General features: G+C 41.3%; 1 protein-coding gene across 1 annotated transcript in view; it reads right to left on the reverse strand.

Moving 5' to 3' along the window:
* The window catches only part of LOC308054126 (uncharacterized protein), a 97,868-nt gene that overhangs the window by 31,738 nt on the left and 48,259 nt on the right, over window positions 1–17,871 (reverse strand). The window contains exons 5-7 of the mRNA XM_080366411.1: window positions 16,746–16,777; window positions 14,186–14,245; window positions 10,767–10,846 (exon numbers count right to left, since the gene is read on the reverse strand). Coding sequence (XP_080222537.1) covers window positions 10,767–10,846; window positions 14,186–14,245; window positions 16,746–16,777 — 172 coding nt within the window. The remainder of the gene's footprint in view (window positions 1–10,766; window positions 10,847–14,185; window positions 14,246–16,745; window positions 16,778–17,871) is intronic.

The raw sequence follows: 17,871 nt of genomic DNA on the forward strand, positions 1-17,871 counted from the left end.
ACTAAAGCAGCTTCTGTCCCAGGGTCTGATACCTAACTCACCCTCTGGTCAATTTTTAGATACCTCTGTAGCCTGATTATCCTGGCAAATTAAAACCAGATTATCCTGGCAAATTTTCCCCATTTATGAAAGCTTGGCTTTAGAATTACAGGTATTTTGTTCCCACCGCTCTAAGCTCAGATGAAGCTTCGACAGATGAGCGTATTTGCATCTCAGAGTAACTGTAATTTCAAGCAGAAAAGAGTGTCACACATTTAGTCGTTCCACCAATTAGAATATCTCTGCTATTACTGACATGAAGCATTGAGTTTAGGAATAGAGATCAAATATTAAAACAGAAGTCATCTAATTACCACTGCTTCACAATACCTATGAATGCCTGACTCTTTGGTAACTACCTATGTACTACAGACATTCTTCAGGGAGGAAAGCAAGAGAGATTCACAGCACTGGTGTCTATTAAGACACTTTCTTTTGGTGGCATGAATCTCCATGTTTGTTTTCTGGTGATTTTTGTCAATTATGTCTTTACCCAATTAGCACAATCATATCGAATTATGTAATTAGACTAAATATGTAATCTAATGATAATGTTCAATTATGATACGTATCAATGTTGTAAAAGTTCCTATTAAAAATTGTGATAGGGAGAACTGCATTACATGTAGAGCTGTGTGTTCCTATGTAAGTTCATGTGCCCCAGAGCCTATTGTTTGTGAACCCTGTTAGGCCTCTTGCTTTTTCAGAACCACAGAAATGATTTCACACTTCTGTGAACAAAAGGAAATCTCTGTCCCAGCCCAGCTAGTTTTATTTTAAAGCAACATTATAATCAAAATTGTGTTCTTTTACTTAGTGTAACCCTCTGAATTCTGAAATACAGTAGCTTAAGTAAATGTGAAAAAGACTGCTGTCTTATCACACAGAAGATGGAATTCATGTTCAATGAATACTTATTTTCAAATGGAAAGGAAATGTCATTGTAGCAGTTCTTCCCAGAGAGATCACAGGTTTCTGCCTCTGAAGTTAACAACAGCCCATGCCACTGACCTCAGAAGACCTTAGATCAAGGTGCAAGCTTTAGTCTGGACTATGAAGTTATGCAGAAGTATCGCTCCTCTTACCGCCTGCTCCCTTCATGGACTTCAGGCGAGAGAAACATTCAGAAACCTGCTTCCCCTACTTTACACTACACAAACCCAAACTTCAATTTTTCCACAAATGAGGAGAGAATTCAAATCCAGAACTGATTTTTGAGGACTGAATGGCTGCAATATTAAAGTATTTATTTTTTTAAAAAACATGCTTCAATGCAAAGCATTGTCATTTAGTCACAATCCACAGAAAAGGAGGGTTTCAGAGGGGAGACTATTCACAAATAATGACACAGAAAATACCGCCCCTGCAGCTCTACCACATTTTGTGTGCATTTAAAAACCACTCCTATTGACTTTACAGATATGAACAAGAGAGTAAGGATACCAGCAATGGGAATTCAGTACAGATGTATTCAGGAAAGCTGAATTATATTTTGTTATTATCCTCAGTAAAATCATCAGCTGAGATTTGGCTCTGAATCTTTATGGATGTGAATGATGCCGAAGAAGGAAGAACCCACCTTCACTTTCAGATCCCAGGCAGGCTATTGCAGGGCTAGCCAAGGAGCGGGTGGAAAGCAGAAAATACTCGTGAAGCAAACATATTTCCTTAAGTCAGTGAGAAAAAAATAAATACCAAACCCCACAAATGATACTCGTTCCAGTTTGAGGTCTGAAAACTTGTTTGCTAAATTTCAGCCCAGAGTGATCTTTTTTACAGCTGACTTTCATAAGCCTCAGACAGAAGAGATTGTACAATGGAAATGCTGACATGATTCCTTACTGGTCATCTCACCCATTCAGCTTTACTTGATGAAACTTTGTTATTAGAACTTAGTTGTGATGAGGAACCTCAAGAGGTTCCAAGGTTTACTCTAGCTCAGAGAACTCCTAGAAGTCTGGCAGATATGCTAAACAGGGCTGGAACTTCAAGAGTCTGCAAAACAAGGAAAGAAGTCTCATCTGGGCTCAGCTGAAATCCAGAGCAAGTAAATATTTTGGAAGCTGTCCAGAACTTTTCAACACATTTAAAAAATGGCGTTTGCCTCAATTTTTAGCAAGAGTTACAGCAATCTGAAGATTTACTCAATATTACATTACAGTATCTGGTACTTTCCAGGGGAAAGGTAGCCACGCTCTCACTCCTGAACCATATAGAGCTTTTTGTCAGCAGCTGGAGTGCAGCATCAGCTCAGGGTTATACAACACATGACATAGACACTTTGTGCTGGGTCTAGGGGCAGATCAGTGATGCTGCTGGGCAAGGTGACACAAGGGCTGCAAGGCTGATTGCTCTGACCACAAAACCTAGGTTATTTTGCTTAGCCCAGGCCTGCCCTGTGATTGAGCAGTGCTCTATGCTTCTTGTGTGAAGCCCAGTGAGCCCAGGTTGAATGCTCTTGTTCAAGATTCTGCACACCATAATAACGACCCAGAGCCAAAGCTGTTTTTACATCCACACTGAAAACTAAAGGAACTCATAGGTGATCACCAGGAAGCTGTACCAAAGCCTGGTGCCACTGCCAGGGTGGCATGGTGAGGCTGTATTTCAGCATGATACTGCATATCTACAACCAAAGGCTCCACAGGCCAGCTGGAGCACAACTCCTCTCCTCCTCCAAACTGCTGTAGCCAATGTTCCTAAGTTATGGAGACTTCCTGGCTCAAGGGCAGGTGTCTGTCTTAGTCTTGCATTCCTCCCCTAAGAACATCCTCTCCTTATTTTCTCCCTTACTGGGGGAAAAATAAGTCAGATTACTGAAATAATCAGAACACTGAAATTTATCTGCCTTTTAAGATTTTAACCAGATTTGATTATCTAAATAAGGGCATTTGGATACGGTTCAAGTTCCAGGGTACACAATTACATTCTGCTTATCATGAATCCCATTTGCCACTGCATATGGTTATTCTAATTACCCGAATGCTATTGTGTGCTCTTCTGCTGATAAGGGCTCACTGTGCTCCACACCAGACGAGACTGGGAAAAGGGGGAGCACACAAATGTAATAATTTTCATACCCCAGTGGATACTGTGCAACTTGCTTGTCTGCAAGGGACCTTACAGGTGCGTTCAGTGAAAGATGCCAGGAACAGAAAAGAGAAATGGCCTTGTTACTCCAAGGGAGAAAACCATGATTTACCAAGCCTGAAAAATCAGAGGAATCTGCTTTGGAAAATCTTTGGTCTGGTCTTCAGGCAAGAACTACTGCTTCTAGTTTAAACTGTAACTGGCCAAATGAAATGCAATTGTAGTAAAGCCTCCCCAGATGCAGATATAGCCATGCAGTTCCACAGGAGGCATTTGTTTTCCCCTTGGGAGGTATTAAAGCAATGACTCTGCCTATTGCTAGAGAGAGGGACTGCATTAATTAAGGTATCAATTTTTGAAGAGGATTTGGGGACTTTTTCACATCCTCCAGGCCTTCTTGGTACTTTCTACATTCAGGTGCTCTGGTTTGTTTCCAGCTACAGTAACTGCCTTCTATTTCTTTAAGTTCCCCTGCAACATCAAACTGGGTGAAGTATTCAGTACTTCCTGCCCTTAGCAATTTTGCAGTGTGTCTCTCCGCTGTTATGCAGTTGCTGTGCCTCAGTGACAGATGAAGAGATCTCTGTGCACTCTGTATGGCACTTGGATCAAAGCTGTTGCATAAATGTAAGCTCCTTACCAACAAAGAGAGGAAAAAAATTCATAAGAAACACACAGGTAGAAGCTCCACAGACTCCAATTAGTTTTTTCTATCGTAAAGAGAAGACACATTTCAAGGTTCTTCACATCATTTTTTCAGACTCCAGTTTTGCTCTACAACTTAATGAAGTGCAGTGAAATACAACCAACAGAAAAGAAATACAAATTAACGCTGAAAACACAATACAGTTCTTTTCAAAAAGCTGAGCTGAAAAAACAAAAGGGTGGGGGAGAATATTGGAGGCTATAGTTAAAAAATAACAGGGGGCAGTTTAACAAGAAACAAACTAAATTAAATTCTAAAATTTAGTAAAACATAAGAGGAGAAGGAGGAGAGGGGAAAGGCACATGAGCTAGTGGCAGGAAGGCAGAAGTGGGAGCCAAGCCATCCCAAGTACTAAGTTTGGCACAGGGAGTGCAGCCTTAGCAATGCCAAGCAAACAGGTATAGTGGGAGAGCACTGCAATACAAAGACCCAAATTACATGTAGCATCGTGACAGAAAGCATGGCTACACTCTGCTCAGAGAAGCTATGCTGGTATTGCTGACAGATGTGCCGACTCTTCCTATGCCCATGGTGGCGTCCTCTCTGTGGCCATGCTGCTGCACCCAGTGCTGCAGAAGACACCAGTGTTCAAGAGGCTTCCTTGGGCATGTTTACCCTGTCCCATAAAGCAGAGGCCACAGCGTCTCCAAGCTCACGTCAGGCTGAGCTGACGCATGCCCACACAGTGGCACAGATACCCTTTTTCTTTGCCAAGCACCAGAAAACCAGAAGCAACCAGAAAACATGCTTAGCCTCAGAATACAATGTGATGGTTCTCCTCACAGAAGCACAGGGCTTGCATCTTTGCCCCATTTCTGATGGTACATTTCTAAGTTTTGCTTCCTAAGTATCCAGCCATGTTTAGATCAAGTCTCTTACCGAAGGAGGGGGGAGGGGGGGAAGGGAAGTTAGATACTGACTAGCAGGTCCCAACATAGTCAGTGAGAAATTACACTACAATGTTTTAAAAAAAACAACACACGTTTCTGCTTTCCTGTTCTTTGATTCAAATATTGATTTTTCTAATCCAAAAATATGCTTTCAAACCCAACTGTGGTATCTCATTTTGCGACACATCTGCCCAATTTCCCTGCCATGGGCTTTTGGCTCTCTCAGAGCAATGTCACCTGAAGTGCCAGCCTCTAGAAACATCCATGACAAATTCCAGGCTTTTCTCAGCAAATTCTGCCAGAAGACTGATGTCTCCAAATGGCTTTACAGAGAAGAGACCACCATGCAGAAATACCTATTATATTGGGAACTGGGTTTGACCAGCTCATTTCTCTTTGGTGGTTAGATGAAATGAGCCAATTCTTCCTTTGTAGCCATAAGACAGGAATCTAATGCAATGAATATTCACAGCATTTTAAAACAAACAAACAAAAGCCAACACAGAATATTAACAGCTCCTCTGGGAAAAACTGTTTTTACTGTCACAACTGGATGTAGTCTCATCCTGCTTCTATCACTGCCCATGACGATACCCTACTCATTCCACTAAGGATGAAACAATGTCCACTAGCAAAACCAAAGTGGAGGCGGGAACCAGCACCACATGCCGAAAGAGATCTTGACTCAAGGTCCATATTCTGGACAGTATCCCACAACCAGGCTTCAGTGTGGCCTTGCAGCACCCTTGCTTGGAAGAGACTTATTCATCCCCCTCCTCAGCCACCTCTTACTGTCTGTTTTTTGAAAAGCCAAGCCATTACCTGTGGCCATGCGTCTAAGGCCTTTTCCATTCAGGTAAATGAAACCTGAAGAGAGGTGCTCAGCGCTCATCCTGTGCTGTGGCAATGGTAAGCACACAGCTGGAAAAACAGCTGCCTCGCACTACAGAGACAGCCCAGCAGCAAAAGTTCTTCTGGAAACCACGCATCTGCTGCAGTGCAGCTTTTATACCTCAATCTCCCATACATGCAGGAGGTGAATATTGACCACCAGCTCCTGTACCCAGATGCATGGTCACACAGAATGCCAAACTGTGCATTTTATTTTCTTTTTTAAAAGCTAGTTTCAATTCACAGGGAGAAAGAAAAGCAGTTAGACTGAAATTTTATTAGCAGAAGCCTTCTTTGACATCGTTTTATGCTTCTATAGTAAACAGAAAACACATAGAAAACCCTGGAAATTCAGCAAGGAAAAAAACCCCAAACTTTTTTGGACTGCAGCAGTGTGCGTCAAACCAACCAAGTTCAAAACCAGAGAAATTTAAAAGTGGAAATGCAGACCAAATCTCTGGTAGAATTAACACTGAACGCTGCTGGAAAAAAACAGTCAGACTTTATTTTGAGTTTACAGCCTAATTATTCTCATATAGAATCTGTATGTGAGGTTTTTAAAAAATGACTTTTTAAAAAATAATTGTTCCACTTTCATAACTTAAAAATGTTAGTTTTATGCAGCAGGTTTTATATTGCCTGCTGACATGGTGAAGTTTTTCCAGCACGATTGTTTTCCCTTAAAAACTATTTTGAAAGACACAAATACCATGAAACTGGAAGGGATGGGGTTCTACAATAAAGTGGTTTTTGAGACAGAATAGTAGTTGGAGGTTCAATACCCTCCTCTGTTACAGAGCTGCAAGCCTGCAGCGTACCCAGTGATTCAAAGTTACTTGATAATAAAGGCAAACAGGAGCATATACTCCTCTCATAAACAAATTGCTGCCACTAAGCAAAGAAAGAATGGATCCAAGTTATATTATAAATGAAACAATTTTACGTGCTTCCCAAGAAGCCCAGAATCAAACCACCTAAGAACACTCCCTACCACGTCCCCACAGCCAAACCTATGCATAATGTATCTGAGCTTTAATTTCTTTGGTCTGATGTCAAATAACTCCCCTGTCCCATTTTACTCAGGCACAAATGAACTGCTGGTTTGTATGAGTGTATTTTAACACTAACCAATGCTGAAAACTGATATGATAATTGCAGAACAAGATCTGCAGCTCTAATTTTATATTTCTTAAAAAAAAAAAAAAAAAGGAGGAGGGAAGAAGGCATTAGACGAAGGATACAAAGAGCAAAGTTGAACACTGTCAGTTTAAATGCATAAACACAACACTTTGTGCACTTGCCAGACAGACACATACCTATAGATACAAGCTTGTGTGGAGTATGACCACAAGTTCGGATCTACGGGTTTGTGGCAACAGGCAGGGATCTCTTCTGTAATTTGCTAGGTGTGGGTTTTGATTTTCTATTTAAAGAGGAAAACCATTTCTGCAAATGAAATTTCAGAGCTGTTAGTAAGTAGCAGCCTTCATTCTCCTCAGCACCTTAAAAGCCCTCCTTTGGAGTAGGGGGGGGAGGGGGGGGGATGTTGGAGGGGCATGGGGATGTGGGGGGAAGAGTTTCTTACTGAATTTGCTATAAAATTAGCGCTGTTGCTACAGTTTCCTTCACTCCCATATAACCCTCTGGAAAAAAATAGTGAAATAAAATGAATATTAAAATAAACAAAGTAAAGTAGATCTGTGTTTCTTTCTTATGAGTTCTTTGCTGGACAGAATTACTGATGATTACACAGTACTGGAGAATTAACAGCCAGCGTTGGAGGTACATCGTTAACAGCGTAGCAAATAATCACACAGCAAAGTTTTTGTATGTAGACAGACTTGCAATACACATGCATACCCCCATCCCGCAAAAAGCTGTCTCATTTCCATTCTGGCAGCCTGGTTAGGACAGATAGAAGAAAGAACTGCCTAAGAGTTGTTTTAACTTTCAGAGAAGTCATTACTGGTCTGGGGTTCTATTTAAACTCTATTTTTAAAGAAAAGAAATCCTTTCACTCTGTTAAACAATCTAGAATTTTCCCCTAACTCCGTCTCTCTGCTGTCTCACTGCATTTCTTTCTAAAATGACAAATATAAAACTTCTTCAGGATTTTTCTACTAAGTATTGGAAAACAGTCATGGAGCAAAGTTTTGCCACTGCAAGCAAGAAGCATCCCCTCCTTCCCCCAAAGTTTCCAAGTTTTCTTTCCTGTGTAACTAACATTTCCCATTAATGAAATTTTACTGGGTGGGCAACTGCTGGGGAGTTAGGCTGCAAAGCAGTCCGGCTGTAAGCTCCACACAGAAGTGGTGAACAACATCAGTGAGATTAATTGTCGCTTAAAGCGTCACAAAATTTTCACTTTCTACCTCTTCTCTTTCTTCAGAAGATAAACTAGGTTAATGCAAGGTAGTATTATTCTCTATAAAATGAAGTAGTCAACACTTGGAAAATAATTTTACTATTTGGATGCTTTTAGATAGTTTCCCCCACTTCTTGTGTAGGGTCTTAAAATAAATCACTTCAACCTTTCCAACCTGGTAAGTATGCAATTAAAAAAAATGCAATTTTCCTTTATTGGAATTACTGCTTGGGCTGGGTTACAAGAAACTCCTGTTCCATCCAGCAATAGAGATGTTAAACTTTCGCCATCTGTCCAAAGGTTATCTAAATTGATCATCTAAGTTTGGATTCCTATGCTTATACTCCAATACCTACCTTAAAAGTATCCAGCTTTTCCAAAGTTTTCAGCACTCAAAATTCATGCCAAGAACAGGAGCTGCAGGGGTTCAACATCTTTGAAAAATCAGGACAACTTTTATGTTTGAGCCTGAATGCAATTTAGGAGCACCCAGAAATCAGAAAGGTCTAGCCCTGCAATAATTGTACAGCGGTCAAGGCAATGGGTCAGGGAGCACGTGGTCCTGCAGACAGAACAGAGTCACATCATGCACAAATACACGTATTGTGCACTTCTTTGGAACCAAACTGCAAACGGAATATAACAAATGCTACCCTGCCAAAAATAACCCAAGCCCTCTAACTACAAAGCTCATTTATTTCAGGGAACCTAAGATTAAAATTCAAATTGTCTTCTGACCCCTCTAATAGGGCTTAAGAGGCACAATATCAGGAGTCAGTAACATTGCTGCTGCGGTACCAGTATTACGATGGCAAGGGATTTTTCTGTCAGACTTCTGCATGCCACTCTCATGCTGTAATGCATTATTGCATAAGACAGAGTATTTTCTTTATGAGTATATTAATTTTGACCCTAACACTCTTTACGTTAATGTACGTATATGAAGGTAAGCTAATTTGCATATCTGTGCTGGCAAAGAAATACTTTATTTTTTCATCTGAGACAGGAAAAAAAGCAATTATCACACTGAAGTACACATACTGTGTGGAGGTTAAATTGTTACTGGGTTTTCCTAGTTCTAAAACTCACCCCCCCACCCCCTCCTTAATAGCTCACAATCTCACTTTCTAACCACTGGGATAGCTCAAGTCCATGAAGGAAACCAATATGTAACATTTGGGTGGCCTGTACATACCTCCTTGTGGTATAGGACACGTGTCCTCAATTCTGACTGGTCTGAATGGAAGTTGCAGGCACCCAACGCACTTCAGCAACTGCTCTTTATTACTGAGTTATTGCAGCTCTTCTCAGAGACAGAACTGAGACAGACCTTCTAAGAGCCCATCACATGCTTGCAAGGGCAGCTGTTAGGTGTTGACCCACACAGAAAATACACGCTTTATTTAGTTGCCTAAACGAGGACCGATCTCTGCTGCAGTTCTGGCCAAACATCTCCTACTGCCTTGCTACCTGATTGGCGTTTGCAAAACAAAAGGGGAAGAATATAAAACAAAAACAAAAGGGAAGAACTGAAGCCATAGTTGTTAAAAAAGGAAAGAGAGAAAAAGAGAAAGCAGCAACAGCTATCTCTAGAAAAGCACCTATGTATGCCAAATAAATCCCTCAGGCAGGCCCCCACTATAAATCTGGTTGACCTCTTCTGCATTCCTGTGGGCCCTGAAGAAAGGCAGCTCGGTGGCACAGAGATTTCATTTAATGGCACCTGCGTGCTGTAAATTACAAGTATCGAGGAACCAACCTACTCCTTTTCATACATTTTGGAAAAAAAAACTCATTTGAGACAGTGAACTGATAAAGGCAGCAGCAAATGAACATGGTTTTGTTTTTTGAAAGATATGGAGATATATATATGTTTTTAATGAGCACTGCATTTTAAAGATGAATTTCACTTACATCAAATATATGCAGGGAGATTGAATGAGAGCCATAGAATATACAAGATCTGGGTTTTGAAACATTTCTCTACATTGATTAATCGTACAGCTATTGTACCTTTTGAAAACCTGATGAACATATATATAGTGGCAGAAAATCCATGATAGGCAAACGAATCTATTGTCTTCACACTGTATTTGTCTAGAATGCTAAGATTACAAATAAAAAGTTTCCACCTGTACATGAAGGATCATATTATTTATATTAAGCACTGCTATATCCTTATACTAAGCATACTTTGCTTCACTATTAATTTTAAAATATGTCAGTGATCACAGGCTTTGCTACTACAGCCTGGGACAGTCAAAAAAGTAATACACTTTCATTAGAATTAACCCAGTATAAAACTGGCATTTTATAGATTTGTAGCCAAAGGAATATAGAAGGAAAGATGTAGAAATAAAGTCTCTGAAGACATAACATTGGTTTTGGTCTGTGGGTGGTATTCTTACAAACCACAAAGCATAAATGCCCTGTCCAGGAAAACTGATCATTATGGAATGCATTGTGTGCCTGAGTAAAAAAGCTGTTTGCAGCCATTTCATACTTCTCTCATGAAAATAAGACAAATAAGAAACAGCTAAATAATTGCTATTCTTTTCCCTCACCTCTTCCCTCTAGTTTTAATCCTAATCTATTTAGGCCTAGAAATACAAATATATATATATTTATTTTTTTTTATACACACGCACACACACACAATCTCTCTCTCTCTCTCTCATAAACCTGAGAAGACCTGTATCAATAGATTCCTGTACTTCAAATAATTTTAAGAAATCATAAGGAAAAGGAAGATACTGACTGGAAAATGTATGAGAAACCAAATTACCTCAGTAGCAGCATTTTACAAGATTTCTTATCGAATGTGCGCTGCCATATTGCTAGGCCCAACTCTTCAAGGAACGTATTCTGGAAGACAAAATATTTATGGATATTTTCATGGCATATTTTCAAAAAATGGATTTTACCTTTATATATCCAGAGGCTACAGCTTTAGAAACAAAAGGAACAGACAAGGTCCTAAGACAGAAATTACTCCCCCCTCCTGATGTCCTGATTTTTGCATATTATTTTTTTTAATTATATTCCATGTTACACCTTGGATCAAACTACTCCTGCCCCCCCCCCCACAATGAGTTAAATCTGTGGAAATAAAACATTTCTTGTAACACAAACATTTATGAAGTTTGCCAATTCTATTACCACCAAAGCGATTAAGAAAAAATACAGCAATGTGGAAGTTGCAACAGCAAATGCATTCCCTGCTAGTTAGTAACACGCATCAACTTCTTAAACTGATTATTTATCATATATAGATCCTTATCCAATTAAAGTTTGATAAAACAGAATCAAATAGGAGGATTGTTACCTGCTTTTGAGAAGGTTCACCAAGCAAGCATTTTAAGCTTTTTGACTCTTTTAACACTGATACAAGGAATAATTATTTCTCTCTGCCGATGCGATTGTTAAAAGAAGAGAAACCCCGGATTGTGGTGGCTTCGTGGATGCTATTCTTTTTGCACCACAGCAGGATTCTTGGCTGCCAGTCCAAGCTGCTTTCACTTGCCAAGTTTTAAGATGCCGGTTTTGCCTTTCATTTTATTGTTCCTTTCGCAACGTTAAAGACCGACTTAAAAAACCATGCACAGCTGCTATCGGGGAGGGGGGGGGGAATTATTTGAATTTTGCACAAGAATGGAGATGAGGAAGGAGCGCGCTGTGATGTAACCACAACGACACCCACAGAAATATTTCCAATACTGGGGGGGACGGACTCACGCTCAGAATCCTGGCGTTTTCTTACAACACAGTTGGGAGATCTAGTGTAAGAGAAGGAAATAATAAAAATGTCCAGACCCACGATCAATTGTAGTCACATTAGAGGTGGAGGTTGATACTTCTCCCCCCCACTACCTATTTTTTAAATCCACTTGCTGCAGCTTAAGACTATTCTTTCTTACTGAGGATTTCTTGCAGGGGGTGCAGGGGAGCAGAGGTTGGGGAGCAGGCTAACAAAAGGATTCCCCCTGCACCCAGACTCCTACCCCACCCTTTTGCTGCTTCCCTCTGATAGGAGTTCACCCATGCCCAAACATCACGGCCTTTCTCTTGACGCAATGCCACCGTGAAGAGACTCAGCATCACGGCGCAAAAGCTTCCATCAAAATTCAGTACAGCGCTGCGAATTCTTTCATCAAACACATCCATTTATCGTAAGCAACTGACTTTTTTTTTTTTTTTTAAGAGATTGTGTAGAAGGATGGTGGGAATAGATTTTTTAAAATCCCCAACTTCTCTATATATGAGTTGATTTATTTTATTTTACTTGATGTAGCAACAAAACTATTGGGAATGGTACCAAGACTCAAATGCATTTAAATGAACAAACAGCAACACAAAGTTGGTTGTGATCCTTCTCGGACTTTAACTCGCTATTAAAAGCATTTACAGTGGCTTATGCTCAATATACATCATAAAGTATAGAATGATATAACTCTTCCATCAGACACACATAGAGTCAGTCTGAACAACTACTTCTTGATACAGATGTTGGAGGGACATATACTTCCTATCTGTGTGAGGAAAATTCCCACTCAGAGACAGTTCCTTGAGTTACCCATGCAGACAGACCTACGCGCATATGTAATGCACACAGGGTAGTCAGAATGGCTGGAGATGACTGTTTTTCGCAGTACATAGGTGACTGTTTATACAGCCTGCAAGCCAGAAAATGGAAGCTGTTCCAAACATATAGTAATCGAGGGTGAAAACAGCTCTGGCACCAGCTGTTATATGTGCAGAGGTTTATGGCTGACTTTACAGCAGAGCTAACTGCAACTAGCAGAAGATGAATACAGCCCCCTATTTCATATTTTAAGAGAAAAAGAGGCAGACTACAGACAGCTTAAAGTTTCTATGAAAACCAACAGTCTTAAACAAAACCAGCGTGAATTAATAAGGGGGAAAGAAAAACAGAAGCTTTGTTCTAAAGTGAAAGCATAAGATGTGAAATTTCAAAATCAGATGGCTTGGTCTGTGATTTCTTTCATTTAAATGAATTGATCTGTTGCTAAACTGCTGCTCGTGTGCCAAGAAACTTTTAACTCTTTCGTCTCAAAACTCCCCATGTTTTGCTATTTTCTGTCTCTCCCAGGCATACTACAAATAAATCAGAAAGCAGAAATTAAAAATGAAGTGGGAAATAAAAAACAAGAGCATAAAAAGAACAGGGGAATTAAACCCACAAGCACATGCAGAACACAAAAGAGCCACAATATGGAGCGTATCGGTGCTTCGTTAGAACTTCTACTGTATAAACAACGTGATTCTTGTTCTTACAATGTTGCTAAAACTTGGAAAGGAGACAGAAAGGCCTTCAACCTTCACAATTCCACGTACAGCAAGAACTCCAGGGCAAGCTCAACAGAAACAGGGCTAGCAGCAAGAAAAACAACAGAATCCCTGACCTAATTCATTGCAAATTTTCACTTACCGAGAATGCCTTAAGCATTTCCAATAGAACCCCCTTTCCTACACATGTTCGCCTATGTGAAAAAGAGCAAAAAATCAAACTGACAAGCTCTCAAAAACACCCCAAAAGATAGCTGCTTTGGTAAAATTTGAGTGAAAGTTCCTAGTGCTTTTCCGTTTTGTTTTGGATTTATTTTGCCCACTTAAAAAAAAAAATGAATGAAAAATGTAAAATAGACATGTTGTAATTAGAGATAATTCCAGGGAGAAAAATATTTATGTGTAGAACAAAAAAAAAAAAAAAAAAAAGAAAGAAAAAAAAAGATATTTTTATATCTATATATCTCCCACTTTCCAGTTCTTCTGCAGTTCCCCCTAAACTGCTGCTGCTTGCTCCAATCTGCTGCCTGCTTAACAACGGAATGACAGGCAACATCTGTTTGTATAGAAGCCAAGACCAAGCCTTTAAAATTTTTTTTGGCTCAGTTTCTTTTTTCTCCCCCCACCCACCCCCCCACCCCACCCCAAAAGCTTTAAAAAAATAGAAGTAAAAGAAAAAGTAAAAGCGCACAGCAAGATTTTGAAAGCCACTCAAGTGAGGCAGCAACTATTTTCCCTTGAGTTATTTCAAGGTACAGTACTTTGAGGATAACTCTTTCCTCTCCCTCCACCCGCCGTCACCTCCTCCCCTGCTCTCCCCAGCCTACATCTTCATTCTTGCCCCATGCTATTAATAAAGTATCACACAAACTGGGGAAAAAAAAATATCCAACGTACCTTGATCACTAAAAGGCCACTCCCTCCTATGGGGAGGAAGGGGGTTTCTTCAGTAGGCAACTAAAAAAAAATTGTATGGGGAGGTGAATAATGGGACGGTTCAGGGGACAGCCTTGCCACAGTCCTCTCACCCTCTTCCTGCCCCCTCCCCCTGCATTTTACAGGCTATAAAATATATTGTGCATATTTTCAAAATAAAAGAAATTGTTTTGAAATAAATAAATACATGAAAAAAAAATCAGCCCAGATCCAAATACAATTCAAATGACTAACAATGTCAGTCTACTGCCAATTCTGTGGCAAATCGGGAGAAAGCACAATAATTCCACATGCTGAGATGTGAACAACTGGAAAGAAACCAACTCTCTAGAAGTCACAATAAAAACTATTACGGTGCCCCCACCCCCAGCCCAACTGCCATCCCTTTCGGAGTCTCCCCCTGTACCCTCCTCCCTCCAGGGGAAAAAAAAAATTAATAAAAAATTCAGCCACTAATTTAACAAAAGGAAAAGGAGAAGGGAAAACAACAAGACCATCAACCGAAGCTATTTAAAAACTCAGGGAATGTTTTATTCACTGGTGATTTGGGACAACGCTCCCGCGCGTGCACACACCCCCCACGCGAAAAAAAAATCCAACAAAAAACAACCAGACAAGTTGCTAAGGAGACTTGTGTAAACTCAGAATACAGGCACATTTCTGGCCTTTCCCCCTATATTCCATCTCGTATTCTGATCACGCACCACTGCGGCATGATTGCACCAATGCACTGCATTAATCTTGGCCTTAAACGGGCTGACTGGCAAAGCAAACTGTGTGTATATATCATCTTTCAAACTTAACAAGTTAAAGGGAGAGAGGGTGGTGGTGGGTGGGGAGGGCTGGGGGGCGGGGCGGGAACCTTCGTGCTGAATATAAAATATAAGAGCCGAGCTTAGTAAGGGAATCTTAAAGAGGAAGTGTTATTGAGGCATATATATAAGCCTCCCTGAGCTTTCTTGTGTCTCTCTCGCTGTGTCTCTCTCGCTCCTCTCTCTCTCCCACCTCTCCTAACAAAATCCCCTGTCCCCTGGCAGATGTCTGAAACCCTGCCAGATCTAACAATATCGGACCCACTCTCTGCCACCAGACATTTGGGGCTACAGACCAGCTCATTCTCTCAGCACAGTGGGGTCATATATACATATTAAACAACCATAATTTTTTTTTCCAGTCCTGATGTGCATGTTCCTAAATCATACATTTAGAAATAATATTTTCTCTCGCTACTTTTAGGAAGGGGCAGGTTAAATCAAAACCTGACCCATTCGTGGAAGGTGACTGTCACTAGCACAATCCATTCCTCAGTAACTGACAACGCACCAGCCCTTGGCTGGGACAAAATTAAACTTCCCCCCCCCCCCCCCCCCCCCCCCCGGTTCCTTGTTATTGGGATGCAGGAAATACATCTCTTTCTTTAGGCCCTCCTCCCATCTCTCACAGTCTCAAATCCTCTCCCACTGACAGACAGCTCAGTACAATCATTCAACACCTGCCTTTTGCTTGTTTTGTACACTGCATTTCACAAGACAAGAATTTCAGTCCTCAAATGAGGAATCCAGTAACCTACGAATTCAACAGCAGCACATACAGGAAAAGCCAATTTGTGCCTTGGAGCTAGTCCTGCTTTCAGGTCCAGCTGAGGGCTTTTACTGAAGGCAGCATATTCCAGGAGGGGAGCCCCAACTGCCTTAAGGAGCATCATCTTCACTTTATACCCAGGCCAGCAAAAGCACAGGAGAAGTGAGTCCATTTGCTCAGCCTCAGAGGGTTTCCATGCCAGAGCTGAGAGTGGTCCCTGCCTTCATTTCAGCACAGTCGGTGTCACGCCATGGTGCCACCCCATCCAGGAGAAGCATCACCATGCGTTGGGCGTATAGGGTCAAATGCTCATTCCCTACTCCAGTACTTGTTGCTCATGTGAGGAACTCGAGCCCTATGCTACGGCAGGGGTGAGGGTGCTGAACAGCCACACGTCCCGTGGGCTTTGTCTCAGCTGCAATGTAAGATGCAAATGGCTAACTGTGACTAATGCTCTTGACAAGGCATAAAGGAGGGACAATATGGAAATCTGAAAGAAAAAGCATAGCTGGACTCAGAGCATCATGTGGAGAAAGGAGACGCTGGCCATGAAGAACAACTCTACTGGTATCTCCCACTTAATCTAATGACAGTCTCACTCACAAGACTATTATCACAGCACCCGGTGGGGCCAGTTCTGGCAGTGTGCTTTCCTTTCAGCTCCAAATGAAAGTGTGAAGGCATTACTAACAGAGGAGAAAACTATAAAGTTCTAATCACCAGATTTGGGCTCCCAAGCAAGTGAATCTGTGGCACTGCACAGAAGATAGAGCATGAAATATGTACTTTTAAAATGCCTCTCAGTGGGTTATTGCTCAGGTGGCTATAGAGCCATCCTGAACCTCACTCCCTGAGATTTGGAGGGGTCTAGCATTGTCTCCACTCATCATTTCTCATTCCTCTTCCATAGATCTACTGGGAAGTGGAACATGTGACTCACCTGACTGCTTATCTTTGTTTGGGAAGAACTACCTGAAACAAAAATACCAAATGAACAAGTTAAAACTACTCCTTTAAGAGAAAGGTTTGGCTTTTGCCCTAGCAGGTAAAGAAAAAGTAGGAATCGTCATAAAAAGATTATTAATTTCTCACACACCAGTATTTTCCTGAGTTAAACAAAAGCATGCAAAAGAAACATTTCCCTTTCCCTAGCTTGCTCAGTTCCTACATACAGAGAGGTGCTCCAAGCCCAACAATGCAAAACCGAAGCACCTGCCTGCAGGACACCTAGTGTTCAGGTCTACACACTTACAAATGGCTGAAATGAGGTTTAAGATGTTGTTGTGCCTTAACTTCTTCTGAAGGAGGGTATCGCTTCTACAGCAGAGCCAGGACAAGGGATCATGCCACGGCTTCTCTAAGCATCAATAAAAAATCAGCCATTTTAACTTGAAACCAGCCAAGGAGACAGTATAGACCTACCCACGCACTGGACTGGATTAGGGGCTGCTCACACACTGCTTTCCCCTGGGTGAGCTGTGGAGGGGTGAGCTGCCTGCAGACCTTCAGACCTTCAACCAGCCCAGTTGAGCTGGGAAGAAGGTATATGCCTTCGCCTCTAGTGAGCCATCTGCAGCTGGCCTTTGAAAATCTCATACTGCAAGGCAGACGTATCCAGCTCTGCTGAGGCTGATTCAGTCTTTCATCGCTGAAGTAGGTAACTGAGCCCCAAGCAGCCCTGCCTAAAGGAATACGCTCAATACTGGGCAAAGATCCGATTGCACCTGCACCACTTCTGTCGAAATCCATACTGACCATGGAGCAGACAATCATGCGTGCATAGCCTGGACACAAATTGAGCATTTTTTCCAAGGAAAACAGAACCCACAGGTCTCAGACCACTAGACAGCTATTAAACCATCAGGCCCAGTAAGAATGGGTACTTACTTGCAAGGCACCAATATGGATAGAAACTGAGAAGTAGTAAGGCAAGGTAGAAGACGCAAAAATACAGTAAAACCACTGCAGATGCAGTAACAGGTTGCTTATAAGCTTTCCCAGTTCTGGGCCCTAAGGTTTTCAGAGGGATTTCTAATCTTGAGGTTGACTAAGCGGGGCTACATTTT

This window comes from Falco punctatus (genome assembly GCF_963210335.1).
Source record: "Falco punctatus genome assembly, chromosome: 16".
Taxonomy (NCBI): Eukaryota; Metazoa; Chordata; class Aves; order Falconiformes; family Falconidae; genus Falco; species Falco punctatus.